General features: G+C 54.9%; 1 protein-coding gene across 1 annotated transcript in view; it reads left to right on the top strand.

Annotated features, from left to right (window-relative positions):
- The first annotated feature begins 5,923 nt into the window (after positions 1-5,923).
- Positions 5,924-14,984, top strand: part of FCHSD1 (FCH and double SH3 domains 1) — a 180,204-nt gene continuing 171,143 nt past the window's right edge. The window contains exons 1-2 of the mRNA XM_073649733.1: positions 5,924-6,054; positions 8,865-8,962. Coding sequence (XP_073505834.1) covers positions 6,034-6,054; positions 8,865-8,962 — 119 coding nt within the window. The 5' untranslated portion in view covers positions 5,924-6,033. The remainder of the gene's footprint in view (positions 6,055-8,864; positions 8,963-14,984) is intronic.

Below are 14,984 nucleotides of genomic sequence, written 5' to 3'. Positions count from 1 at the left end.
AACAGCCTCCATATAGCAGGATGATCCCCCACAAAGAGCCCCCATATAGCAGGATGATCCCCCTCAATGAGCCCCCATATAGCAGGATGATCCCCCCACAAACATCCCCCATATAGCAGGATGATCCCCCTCAACGAGCCCCCATATAGCAGGATGATCCCCCCACAAACAGCCCCCATATAGTATGATGATCTTCCACAAACAGCTCCCATATAGCAGGATGATCCCCCACAAACAGCCCCAATATAGCAGGATGATCCCCCTCAACGAGCCCCCATATAGCAGGATGATCCCCCCACAAACATCCCCTATATAGCAGGATGATCCCCCCACAAACAGCCCCCATATAGTAAGATGATCTTCCACAAATAGCCCCCATATAGTATGATGATCCCCCACAAACAGCCCCCATATATTATTATGGTCCCCCACAAACATCCCCCATATAGCAGGATGATCTCCCTCAACGAGCCCCCATATAGCAGGATGATCCCCCCACAAACAGCCCCCATATATTATTATGGTCCCCCACAAACATCCCCCATATAGCAGGATGATCTCCCTCAACGAGCCCCCATATAGCAGGATAATGTTTATACTCACCTCATCCTGTCTCCTCGTCCTCCTCAGCGTCCATCACCTCTTCTGTCCCGTCTCTCAGTGGACGCTGGCGGTGCGATGCAGTGACGTCATTGACAGCCAACGTCACCTGCATGCGACAGCCTCCAGCAAGCCCCCGGCTGAAGGGATGCCCGCGGTCCGCCTGCGCAAGTGACCTGCGCTGCGTGTGAAGGGATGCCCGCGGTCCGCCTGCGCAAGTGACCTGCGCTGCGTGTGAAGGGATGCCCGTGGTCCGCCTGCGCAAGTGACCTGCGCTGCGTGTTAAGGGATGCCCGCGGTCCGCCTGCGCAAGTGACCTGCGCTGCGTGTGAAGGGATGCCCGCGGCCCGCCTGCTCTAGTGACCTGCGCTGCGAGTGAAGGGATGCCCGCGGCCCGCATGCTCTAGTGACCTGCGCTGCGTGTGAAGGGATGCCCGCGGCCCGCATGCTCTAGTGACCTGCACAACGTGTGAAGGGATGCCCGCGGCCCGCCTGCTCTAGTGACCTGCACTGCGAGTGAAGGGATGCCCGCGGCCCGCATGCTCTAGTGACCTGCGCTGCGTGTGAAGGGATGCCCGCGGTCCGCCTGCGCAAGTGACCTGCGCTGCGTGTGAAGGGATGCCCGCGGCCCGCCTGCTCTAGTGACCTGCGCTGCGAGTGAAGGGATGCCCGCGGCCCGCATGCTCTAGTGACCTGCGCTGCGTGTGAAGGGATGCCCGCGGCCCGCATGCTCTAGTGACCTGCACTGCGTGTGAAGGGATGCCCGCGGCCCGCATGCTCTAGTGACCTGCACTGCGTGTGAAGGGATGCCCGCGGCCCGCCTGCTCTAGTGACCTGCACTGCGTGTGAAGGGATGCCCGCGGCCCGCATGCTCTAGTGACTTGCGCTGCGTGTGAAGGGATGCCCGCGGCCCGCATGCTCTAGTGACCTGCACTGCGTGTCAAGGGATGCCCGCGGCCCGCCTGCTCTAGTGACCTGCACTGCGTGTGAAGGGATGCCCGCGGCCCGCATGCTCTAGTGACCTGCACTGCGTGTGAAGGGATGCCCGCGGCCCGCCTGCTCTAGTGACCTGCGCTGCGAATGAAGGGATGCCCGCGGCCCGCATGCTCTAGTGACCTGCGCTGCGAGTGAAGGGATGCCCGCGGCCCGCATGCTCTAGTGACCTGCGCTGCGTGTGAAGGGATGCCCGCGGCCCGCATGCTCTAGTGACCTGCACTGCGTGTGAAGGGATGCCCGCGGCCCGCATGCTCTAGTGACCTGCACTGCGTGTGAAGGGATGCCCGCCGCCCGCCTGCTCTAGTAACCTGCGCTGCGAGTGAAGGGATGCCCGCGGTCCGCCTGCACAAGTGACCTGCGCTGCGTGTGAAGGGATGCCCGCGGCCCGCATGCTCTAGTGACCTGCACTGCGTGTGAAGGGATGCCCGCGGCCCGCATGCTCTAGTGACCTGCACTGCGTGTGAAGGGATGCCCGCGGCCCGCCTGCTCTAGTGACCTGCGCTGCGAGTGAAGGGATGCCCGCGGTCCGCCTGCGCAAGTGACCTGCGCTGCGTGTGAAGGGATGCCCGCGGCCCGCATGCTCTAGTGACCTGCACTGCGTGTGAAGGGATGCCCGCGGCCCGCATGCTCTAGTGACCTGCACTGCGTGTGAAGGGATGCCCGCGGCCCGCCTGCTCTAGTGACCTGCGCTGCGTGTGAAGGGATGCCCGCGGCCCGCATGCTCTAGTGACCTGCGCTGCGTGTGAAGGGATGCCCACGGTCCGCCTGCGCAAGTGACCTGCGCTGCGTGTGAAGGGATGCCCGCGGCCCGCCTGCTCTAGTGACCTGCGCTGCGTGTGAAGGGATGCCCGCGGCCCGCATGCTCTAGTGACCTGCGCTGCGTGTGAAGGGATGCCCGCGGCCCGCATGCTCTAGTGACCTGCGCTGCGTGTGAAGGGATGCCCGCGGCCCGCCTGCTCTAGTGACCTGCGCTGCGTGTGAAGGGATGCCCGCGGCCCGCATGCTCTAGTGACCTGCGCTGCGTGTGAAGGGATGCCCGCGGCCCGCCTGCTCTAGTGACCTGCACTGCGTGTGAAGGGATGCCCGCGGCCCGCATGCTCTAGTGACCTGCACTGCGTGTGAAGGGATGCCTGCGGCCCGCCTGCTCTAGTGACCTGCGCTGCGAGTGAAGGGATGCCCGCGGCCCGCATGCTCTAGTGACCTGCGCTGCGAGTGAAGGGATGCCCGCGGCCCGCATGCTCTAGTGACCTGCGCTGCGTGTGAAGGGATGCCCGCGGCCCGCATGCTCTAGTGACCTGCGCTGCGTGTGAAGGGATGCCCGCGGCCCGCATGCTCTAGTGACCTGCACTGCGTGTGAAGGGATGCCCGTGGCCCACCTGCTCTAGTGACCTGCGCTGCGAGTGAAGGGATGCCCGCGGTTCGCCTGCGCAAGTGACCTGCGCTGCGTGTGAAGGGATGCCCGCGGCTCGCATGCTCTAGTGACCTGCACTGCATGTGAAGGGATGCCCGCGGCCCGCATGCTCTAGTGACCTGCACTGCGTGTGAAGGGATGCCCGCGGCCCGCCTGCTCTAGTGACCTGCGCTGCGAGTGAAGGGATGCCCGCGGTCCGCCTGCGCAAGTGACCTGCGCTGCGTGTGAAGGGATGCCCGCGGCCCGCATGCTCTAGTGACCTGCACTGCGTGTGAAGGGATGCCCGCGGCCCGCATGCTCTAGTGACCTGCACTGCGTGTGAAGGGATGCCCGTGGCCCGCCTGCTCTAGTGACCTGCGCTGCGAGTGAAGGGATGCCCGCGGCCCGCATGCTCTAGTGACCTGCGCTGCATGTGAAGGGATGCCCGCGGCCCGCATGCTCTAGTGACCTGCACTGCGTGTGAAGGGATGCCCGTGGCCCGCCTGCTCTAGTGACCTGCACTGCGTGTGAAGGGATGCCCGCGGCCCGCATGCTCTAGTGAACTGCACTGCGTGTGAAGGGATGCCCGCGGCCCGCATGCTCTAGTGACCTGCGCTGCGAGTGAAGGGATGCCCGCGGCCCGCATGCTCTAGTGACCTGCGCTGCGTGTGAAGGGATGCCCGCGGCCCGCATGCTCTAGTGACCTGCACTGCGTGTGAAGGGATGCCCGCGGCCCGCATGCTCTAGTGACCTGCACTGCGTGTGAAGGGATGCCCGTGGCCCGCCTGCTCTAGTGACCTGCGCTGCGAGTGAAGGGATGCCCGCGGTCCGCCTGCGCAAGTGACCTGCGCTGCGTGTGAAGGGATGCCCGCGGCCCGCATGCTCTAGTGACCTGCGCTGCGTGTGAAGGGATGCCCGCGGCCCGCATGCTCTAGTGACCTGCACTGCGTGTGAAGGGATGCCCGCGGCCCGCCTGCTCCAGTGACCTGCGCTGCGTGTGAAGGGATGCCCGCGGCCCGCATGCTCTAGTGACCTGCACTGCGTGTGAAGGGATGCCCGCGGCCCGCCTGCTCTAGTGACCTGCGCTGCGTGTGAAGGGATGCCCGCGGCCCGCCTGCTCTAGTGACCTGCGCTGCGTGTGAAGGGATGCCCGCGGCCCGCCTGCTCTAGTGACCTGCGCTGCGTGTGAAGGGATGCCCGCGGCCCGCATGCTCTAGTGACCTGCACTGCGTGTGAAGGGATGCCCGCGGCCCGCCTGCTCTAGTGACCTGCGCTGCGTGTGAAGGGATGCCCGCGGCCCGCATGCTCTAGTGACCTGCACTGCGTGTGAAGGGATGCCCGCGGCCCGCCTGCTCTAGTGACCTGCGCTGCGTGTGAAGGGATGCCCGCGGCCTGCCTGCTCTAGTGACCTGCACTGCGTGTGAAGGGATGCCCGCGGCTCGCCTGCTCTAGTGACCTGCGCTGCGTGTGAAGGGATGCCCGCGGCCCGCCTGCTCTAGTGACCTGCGCTGCGTGTGAAGGGATGCCCGCGGCCCGCATGCTCTAGTGACCTGCACTGCGTGTGAAGGGATGCCCGCGGCCCGCCTGCTCTAGTGACCTGCGCTGCGTGTGAAGGGATGCCCGCGGCCCACCTGCTCTAGTGACCTGCGCTGCGTGTGAAGGGATGCCCGCGGCCCGCCTGCTCTAGTGACCTGCGCTGCGTGTGAAGGGATGCCCGCGGCCCGCCTGCTCTAGTGACCTGCGCTGCGTGTGAAGGGATGCCCGCGGCCCGCATGCTCTAGTGACCTGCACTGCGTGTGAAGGGATGCCCGCGGCCCGCCTGCTCTAGTGACCTGCGCTGCGTGTGAAGGGATGCCCGCGGCCCGCCTGCTCTAGTGACCTGCGCTGCGTGTGAAGGGATGCCCGCGGCCCGCCTGCTCTAGTGACCTGCGCTGCGTGTGAAGGGATGCCCGCGGCCCGCATGCTCTAGTGACCTGCACTGCGTGTGAAGGGATGCCCGCGGCCCGCCTGCTCTAGTGACCTGCGCTGCGTGTGAAGTGATGCCCGCGGCCCGCATGCTCTAGTGACCTGCACTGCGTGTGAAGGGATGCCCGCGGCCCGCCTGCTCTAGTGACCTGCGCTGCGTGTGAAGGGATGCCCGCGGCCTGCCTGCTCTAGTGACCTGCACTGCGTGTGAAGGGATGCCCGCGGCTCGCCTGCTCTAGTGACCTGCGCTGCGTGTGAAGGGATGCCCGCGGCCCGCATGCTCTAGTGACCTGCACTGCGTGTGAAGGGATGCCCGCGGCCCGCCTGCTCTAGTGACCTGCGCTGCGTGTGAAGGGATGCCCGCGGCCCGCCTGCTCTAGTGACCTGCGCTGCGTGTGAAGGGATGCCCGCCGCCTGCCTGAGTAAGTGACGGAGCCTTCGGCTCTGTGCTCTGTCACAATTGCTAATAGCAGGTAATGCGGCCCACGGCCGGACCGGCCCATCTGGCATTTGCCAGAACTGCCAGATGGCCAGTCCGGCCCTGGTTCAGAATATGATGCTTCACTGATTTTACTGCGTTTTCTGAAGATACCACAGGGGTGACTAGTCCGTTCATGACATTTCTTCTCTCCTAAATAGTCCAAGCTGTGAGTAGTCTTCACTTCCATAAAGTGCGCGGTCCCTATGTTGCGTTCTTTGAACATTTTTATAATGTCACTACAGGAATTCTCACTGACTGCAGATCAGCTGTCTACCACCAGGTGGTGCTGTATGTTAGTAAATACAAGGTACTGACTGAGGAGACGGGAGCCACACGCCAAGCCGCTTGATTAAATAAGGGGGCGTAGAAACGTGGCTTGATTATAATAAAGGGGCGTGGTATATTGTAAGGTTTTTACAGATACACGGTGCAGGGCGGGGATTAATAATGTGGGCGGGGCGTGGTTGACTGGTGCGATACATGGTAATGGGCGTGTCTTAGACTCAGTGACAGACAGTATGGGCGGGGCGCTGGCGGAGGTGAGCGGAGTTCCGGGCTACCTTGTCTTGTCAGCACCGGAGAGTCTGGAGCCGCCGTCAGGATGCAGCCTCCTCCGAGGAAAGTGAGTATGAGCGGCCGGGGTCAGCCCTGTGAGCCCTCCCTGTGTGCCCTGCAGGGGGGGCTGTCACCTGTGCTCACATGGGGCGCACAGCGCTACCTGCTCCTTGTGTACATGAGACAAGCCAGGAAATCCTGGACGAAGGCTTAACTGGCGCTTCCAGAACTTGTGATGTCGCATCCTGACACTTGCATTATTCATTTTGATGGACTATGTGGGCAAACACCACTGCTGTGTTACCTGGCGGCTGTGCAGACACTGGCGGTGATAGGAGCTGGATCCCCCATCTGATGACGGCCAAGTGTGAACACAGCTTTAAAGTCCAGCCCCACTCTTCCATCAAAAGTAACAGCACATCACAGTGTATCATATCCTGAGAACAGCGCAGGGATGGCGTCACAGCAGCGCAGGGATGGCGTCACAGCAGCGCAGGGATGGCGTCACAGCAGTGCAGGGATGGCGTCACGGCTGCGCAGGGATGGCGTCACGGCTGAGCAGGGATGGCGTCACAGCTACACAGGGATGGCGTCACGGCTGCACAGGGATGGCGTCACGGCCGCACAGGGATGGCTGCACGACTGCGCAGGGATGGCGTCACAGCTACACAGGGATGGCGTCACGGCTGCACAGGGATGGCTGCACGACAGCGCAGGGATGGCGTCACAGCTACACAGGGATGGCGTCACGGCTGCACAGGGATGGCTGCACGACTGCGCAGGGATGGCCTCACAGCTACACAGGGATGGCGTCACATCAGCGCAGGGATGGCGTCACAGCAGAGCAGGGATGGCGTCACGGCTGCGCAGGGATGGCGTCACGGCTGCGCAGGGATGGCGTCACGGCAGCGCGGGGATGGCTGCACCACTGCGCAGGGATGGCGTCACAGCTACACAGGGATGGCTGCACGACTGCGCAGGGATGGCGTCACAGCTACACAGGGATGGCGTCACGGCTGCACAGGGATGGCTGCACGACTGCGCAGGGATGGCGTCACAGCTACACAGGGATGGCTGCACGACTGCGCAGGGATGGCGTCACAGCTACACAGGGATGGCGTCACAGCAGCGCAGGGATGGCTGCACGACTGCGCAGGGATGGCGTCACAGCTACACAGGGATGGCGTCACAGCAGCGCAGGGATGGCGTCACGGCTGAGCAGGGATGGCGTCACAGCAGCGCAGGGATGGCGTCACAGCAGCGCAGGGATGGCGTCACGGCTGCGCAGGGATGGCGTCACGGCAGCGCAGGGATGGCTGCACGACTGCGCAGGGATGGCGTCACAGCTACACAGGGATGGCGTCACGGCTGAGCAGGGATGGCGTCACGGCGGCGCAGGGATGGCGTCACGGCTGCGCAGGGATGGCGTCACGGCTGCGCAGGGATGGCGTCACGGCTACGCAGGGATGGCGTCACGGCTGCGCAGGAATGGCGTCACGACTGCGCATTGATGGCGTCACGACTGCGCAGAGATGGCTGCATGGCTAACGGGTTTACACAAGAGCTGATTTCCTTTATGACATCAGATCCCTTCAGAAATGTGTCAGGAGTTTAATTTGCTGCAAAGGTATATATATATATATATATATATATATATATATAAAAAAGCCTAAACATGTAGGACTTTTTCTTTGTCAGGTCGGACTAGTGATGTAGCAGCATTTTGTAATTGAGTCAAACTCATGTTTGTCACAAACTGCACCATATTTGTAGCCAGAAGTTCTCCATAATGTCCGAGAAGCCGTTCTAGAACACAGCAATCCCAGGCCGCATATAGCTCATGCTGCTGTAAGCACCCGCACATACTGAACGTGTTACCATGGCCTGCAGAGTCTCCAGACAGCATTGGTCAGCAATTGCAAAGGCAGTTGCCAGCAGAGGAGCTTGATGATTTATGTGCACAAATGCATTGAGTGTGGCAGATTATTCCTCAGACAACTCTTATACATACACGAGTATATCAGTAATAATCATATTGTTCTAGTGGTGATGGAAAGTCTGTTCCCTCCTCTCCCGTGTCCTCCCCGCGGCCTCTCCCGTGTCCTCCCCGCGGCCTCTCCCGTGTCCTCCCCGCGGCCTCTCCCGTGTCCTCCCTGCGGCCTCCGCCTCTCTCACCGTTCTCTGCCTTTCCTGCATTCTCCTCCTCCTCTCCCACGTTCTCGCTGTCCTCCTCCTCTCCCTCGTCCTCCTCCTCTCCTTCGTTCTCTTCTGTCCCTGTCCCTTATACTAGATATCTTCATGCTGCTCAACACCCCTTAGTTAAAAACGTCTCTGAGTAACATTTGTTATTACTAATTACGATGTTGAACCTTTTAAGTATCATAGTACATAGCAGATTGCAGAATGAGCAAACAGTGAATCTATCAGTGAGCTCATCTCACAACGGGATTAATAACTCTTCTCTCTCTCTACTCTTGAACAATCCTCTAAGTTGATTTATATCTTGGGGTTGTTACTTTGGCTCACTGACTCTACAGCTCCATTAGTGAGCGAGGCTGCGGAAACATAATGTTCCCTGCTGGATTTGTTACTGAAGAATTAAAGACTTTAAATCCCCACTATGTACAATGCTGCTAAACTCTTCTGGAGGAATGGGGTGGTAAATTGGATAGTAAAATTATTTTTTGGGCCCTGATTATTAAAAAAAACAACTTTGCACCTAGTTGTCAGACCCTCCTCCTGTCCTACATTAGATATAGCAGAGGATGTATCATTAATGTAAAATTTATTGCAATATTTGTACTTTGTAGCTTTCTGGGTTAGTACATATTCTAAACTGAAGTCAGTGGGTAAATTACTTTTATTGTGGATTTGTAGGTGAAGGTCACACAGGAGGTGAAGGTTCGGTTTGTGGAGCAGTTATCAAGTCTGCAGAACAAGCAGCAGCAAGACACCGAACTCCTGGAAGACATCAGGTAAGGAGAGGGAAAGTCTTCCTATTGGATTCAATGGTTTGAGGGCGTTATGTGTTCTGCAATACTAATGCCTGATGCTTGATATAAATAACCTGGGTTCCTTTTTGCATTTTTTTTATGTAAATTCATGTTTTTTCTGTTTAAAATCATTTTTGTAACAGGTTTAAAATGTTGGCCCATTTGGCTTCTACAGCCTCTATGTATCACAGTACATAGCAGATTGTGGTAAGAGTAAATCCACAAGCGAGTTTATCCGACAACATTGTCTCTAACCCGTATTTCTATTCTCCTGAACTTTTCCAAGCTGATATTTCACAGAATGAAAGTTCAGCTTTCAACTGTTCTGAGGATTGTTCAGGAGGGGAGAGATAAGAGTTATGGAGTCTTGTCTCACAATCTCACTGAAGGATTATCCTGTTATCTCATTCTGTCAAGTGATAAGCCAAGCTCACTAACACATTAAGGCTATGTGCCCACGATGCAGAAATGCTCAGGATTTTTTCCTGAGCTTTTCTGCATCTCCCTGGCAGAAAAAAACGCATGCGGATTGTACATGTGGATTGTGCATGCGGATTGTACATGCGTTTTCCTGCCAGGGACATGCGGATGTGAAGCGTTCTTCACATGCATTTCCGCATGCGGGTTCACAAGCGCTTTCCAAGCGATTTTAGCATCACCTGGAAAGTGCTTGTCAACTTGGTCACACTATATAAATCCATCCAACCGGCATGTATTTATATACTTTGACCCGAGAGAATGTCAAAAAATAAAAAAATAAATATATACTTACCCTCCGATGGCCCGCGCTGGCTTGCTTCACCGTCCCGGCAGCGGTAGACTGAAGGACCTGCCGATGTCAGCGCAGGTCCTTCATTCCATCACGAACTGCAGCCCAGCAAGGAGGAGCGCACCGCGGGCTGCCAGAAGGAGAGTATATATTTATTTTTTATTTTATTCTTTTTTTTTTTAACAGTTTTCAATGGTACCCAGGTCCGGAGGAGAGTCTCCTCTCCTCTAGACCTGGGTACCATCCGCACATTGGAACGTGTGGATTGCGCATCTACATATACAGTGATGCGTAATCCATGCGATCTAATGTAAGTCAATGGCGGCGAAAACGCAGCACTTCCGCAAAATAATTGGTAGTGCTGCGTTTTTTTCCGCAATGATAATACGCAGCGGAAATTTCCACAGCATGTGCACAGCACATGCGGATTATCATTGGGGAACATGGCAGGCCTTCTACCATGCGTTTTTTAAGCGTTTCTGCAGCGTTTTTGCCGCTGCGGAAACGCTTAAAAAACGCATCGTGGGCACACAGCCTAAGAAGAGCTTTCTGGCTGTGTGCCAACGATGTGCCTCCGGACCTGGGTACCATTGAAAACTGTAAAAAAATAAATATATACTTACCTTCTGGCGGCCCGCGGTGCGCTCCTCCTTGCTTGGCTGCAGTTCGCGATGGAATGAAGGACCTGCGCTGACGTCAGAGTCATGTGACGGGTCACGCGACGCTGACGTCGGCAGGTCCTTCAGTCTACCGCTGCCGGCAGCCGGGACGGTGAAGCAAGCCAGCGCGGGCCATCGGAGGGTAAGTATAGATTTATTTTTTTATTTTTAACCACTCTCTCGGGTCACACTATATAAATCCATGCCGGTTGCATGGATTTATATAGTGTGACCAAGTTGACAAGCACTTTCCAAGTGATGCTAAAATCGCTTGGAAAGCGCTTGTCAACCCGCATGCGGAAATGCAAGTGAAGAACTCTTCACATCCGCATGTCCCTGGCAGGAAAACGCATGTACAATCCGCATGCGTTTTTTTCTGCCAGGGAGATGCAGAAACGCTCAGGAAAAAATCCGGAGCATTTCTGCATCGTGGTCACATAGCCTCTGACAGATTAGGCTGTTAACTCATTCTACAGCCATGTATGTACTGTGTTACATAGAGGCTGAAGAAGCTAAAAGGATCAAAATGAATCCTTATCGTAATGGTGTTTTCTTTTTAAAACCATAAATATGTTTAAGTAAAAATATATGTCACAAAGTAAATTTCCTTTAAAGACGCAGACAGACGGCCGTGTTTCTAGTGCGAGGATTGCACCGCAGTGCACAGACTGGCCGGTACCTCTCCTGACCTGAGCGTGACGGCATGATGTGTTTCTATGCAGCTGTCACACTCATATCTGGAGATCCGACGGTCAGTCCGAGGATTGCAATGTTATCCTCGCATGAGAAATATGGCCGTCTGTCTGCGCCCTAAAGGTGTTGCTTGGTGAAATAATATAGATTTATCTATGTCAGATCAGTGGGGGTCAGACAACCAATCAGCTGTTTTTAGCCTTCAAGGCGGCTGTATGTAAATTGCTCTACCGAGCTACATTTAGTGTGTAGTAGTGTTGAGCGAGTATGTTCTGTCCGAGTATGCTCGGGCCGAGCTCCGAGTATTTATAGCTGCTCGGTGATATGGCTGAATCACTCCCGTGCTCATGATTTGTGACTGTTTGACAGTTTTATTACATGGGAGGAATGTCTATTTCTTACACATTCCTCACATGTAATAAAGCTGCCAAACAGTCGCAAATCATGCACACGGGAGCGATTCAACCATATCACCGAGCAGCTATAAATACTCGGAGCTCGGCCCGAGCATACTCGGACAGAACATACTCGCTCAACACTAGTGTGTAGCATCCGCTTCCAAGTGCTGTAGATCAGCTCCAATTCAAGAGAATACGAGCTGATCTGCAGTCCTGAGCTGCGTTTTGCTGTTGTGCTGCTCTTTAGGATACTATAGTTAATCGTCTTTTGAAGAATATGGGAGAAAAATGGGTGAACTGAGAGAAGAGACCAGGAGCTGCTCTGCAGTACCTGGCAGTGGTCACTACACATTAAATGTAGCTGTGCAGTGCATGTTCACATTGGGTTACCGCCGGAGCTAATGGATGCGGTTGTCTGGTGTCGGACCCCCACTGATCCAGTATGGATGACCTATTCTGAGGATAGGTCATCAGTATAATGTTCCCAGAGCTTGAGCTCGTTGGAGAGCAGACTTGTCCCCATATTATGCAGCGTTACATAGGGTAGAATATTCAGGTGGCAGATCTGCTCTAAAAGAAGTGAAATGCTCAATGATTGTATCTAATAGCTGCTGAAATATCAGATATATTTCATTATTAGTCACAAAAATCTGGATCATTGGATTCCGGAATAAAGACATGTTACTGGCATTGTTATCTTCTTTTTAGTGGTATTAGGGAATTTGGTGAAGTCTTCTCCTCCTTAGCACGAGTTTCTTGTGTTCATCAAACAACTTGCGCCTTTTTCAAGTTGTCTTTTCTGTTTCTTTTATGTCCTTGTGGCTTTTCCAAGTGTATTAGATGATTCATGAAATGCCACTTTGAAATGTCACAAAATTTGGCGCATCACTACTCCAGTACTTTTAGTATTTTGGTGTATTTTTTTGTGACATTTTGCAAAATGTGCGACCTTTTCCGCTAGGGAGTTGCAAAACCAGTTGAAGATGGGGGGGGGGGGGAGACAATTTTTGGCGTTAAGAAAAATTCATGACTCACATGCGCAAGTTTGATGAATTTGGTGCAAAAAAAAAAAGTCAGTGAAAACCACAAATCCCCCAAAAGTGACACCAAATGTTGAATTGGGCCCTAGGTGTTTGGCTGTGGTTAAGCTCCGTACTCTCCTCCACCCTCCCTTCACTCTGCAGCAGATGGGTAACCCTTATATTCTTAAATTAGCAGTTTTGAAAAGACATAATATCACTTGAATTGGAGGAAGCGGCAGAGATCCAGCTCTGTAACTCTCCATGGAGCATACTTTAGCCGTGCATTCACTTCCTTTCAGTGGGAAGTTAAGTAAACTTTGTAAAAGTTAGTTGTTTTTTTCTTATGGAGTGGGTGGATAGCAGCACATTACGGCAGTATTCCCACTTTTAAATTGATTTGACACCACATTGAATACTCTGAAAACTGAGAGTTTAGAGCAGGGGTCTCAAACACGCGGCCCGCGGGCCGCATGCGGCCCCTGAGGCTGCTTTATGCGGCCCGCAAGCACAGACCCCTTGATGATCCTGACCAGGTCCAGGAGGAGCCGCCGACAGCAGCGCTGAATTGCCACACAGAGACTGTTTCCCAGCACAGCATTTCCAATGACAGCCGCTGACCAATCAGAGGCCAGCAGCTGATATCTGTGTGTCGGCGCAGTGAGTATGACGTCATTGCCGTACGCTGATGTCAGCTGCTGGCCTCTGATTGGCCGGTGGCTGGCATTGGAAATGCTGTGCTGGGAGACAGTCTCTGTGCGGCAATGCAGCGCTGCTGTCGGCGGCTCCTCCTGGACCAGGTCGGGATCGTCAAGGGGTCTGACTCTGTGGTGCCTGCGGGCCACATCTGCAGGAAGGACGCCGAGGGAACGGAGGACAGGTGAGAATCATCTTTTTTTTTTTTTTTATGTGTGTGAAGAACAGCACAGGGGGCACATAGCCACAAGAGGGGACCTGGATGGGGCACATAGCCAAAAGATGGGGACCTGGATGGGGCACATAGCCACAAGAGGGGACCTGGATGGGGCACATAGCCAAAAGATGGGGACCTGGATGGGGCACATAGCCACAAGATGGGGACCTGGATGGGGCACATAGCCTCAAGATGTGGACCTGGATGGGGCACAGAGCCACTAGATGGGGACCTGGATGTGGCACATAGCCACAATATGGGGACCTGGATGGGGCACATAGCCAAAGATGGGGACCTGGATGGGGCACATAGCCACAAGATGGAGACCTGGATGGGGAACATAGCCACAGGATGGGGACCTGGATGGGGCACATAGCCACAAGATGGAGACCTGGATGGGACACAGAGCCACTAGATGGGGACCTGGATGTGGCACATAGCCACAAGATGGGGACTTGGATGAGGCACATAGCCACTAGATGGGGACCTGGATGGGGCACATAGCCACAAGATGGGGACCTGGATGGGGAACATAGCCACAGGATGGGGACCTGGATGTGGCACATAGCCACAAGATGGAGACCTGGATGGGACACATTGCCACAGGATGGGGACCTGGATGGGGCACATAGCCACAAGATGGAGACCTGGATGGGACACATTGCCACAGGATGGGGACCTAGATGGGGCACATAGCCACAGGATGGGGACCTGGATGGGGCACATAGCCACAGGATGGGGACCTGGTTGGGGCACATTAGTACAAGATGGGGACATTACTACAAGATGTTTGCCATTATTACTATATGATGCTAATTGTAAGACAATTTTACTGTATGTGGCCAATTGGGGGAAACAAAATTGTAAAAATCAAAAAAATAAAAATAAAGCATGAAAAAATATTGGGCGCTAAAAATGCTGTTTTATATGTAAACTAAAGTAAACACAAAAAAGTACACGTTTATTATCGCCACATCCATAAGGACCCAAGCTATAAAAAAATAAACACGGCAAAAATGTTCAAAAGGTGTATACAAAAAAAAATGGTATCACTAAAAATGTCACATTGAACAAAAAATGCGGCCCCCCAAATTCAAATTTTTTTCCATTTGCGGCCCATATACCCAGCCAAGTTTGAGACCCCTGGTTTAGAGGGTAACATTTTTGTTGATCTATTGTAGATGAAAGTGTAAGAAATTGCTTAAGTTGTAATTGCAATGTATAAAAAAAGTGTAGCCTGCAGTTAAAAAAAGAAGAAGCTGAGAATCTGGTAAAGATGGTGTCAGCGATAACACTAGCGAGATCACGCAGACCCCACCACTGTCACCAGCTTGTCGGAGGACGCAACTCTTCTGCCCCCAATCGTCAGGATGATTTTGCAATTGGCTGACGAGTGATGGACAAGGCCGCGGCTGTTTCTATTACTAGGCCAGTTATTGGGCAACTCACAGTGAGTGTAGGGTATACACACCTCCAATTCCAATGTATGGAATATGAACATATATAATATACCCCAGTACGGTCACTGGCAACTTCACAATAAAAAAGGAACT

The sequence above is a fragment of the Phyllobates terribilis genome, unplaced genomic scaffold (assembly GCF_046119375.1).
Source record: "Phyllobates terribilis strain yellow unplaced genomic scaffold, ASM4611937v1 Scaffold_10__3_contigs__length_209671492, whole genome shotgun sequence".
Lineage (NCBI taxonomy): Eukaryota > Metazoa > Chordata > Amphibia > Anura > Dendrobatidae > Phyllobates > Phyllobates terribilis.
Note: the sequence above shows the minus strand (reverse complement) of the source record. Positions and strands in the feature narration are given on the sequence as shown.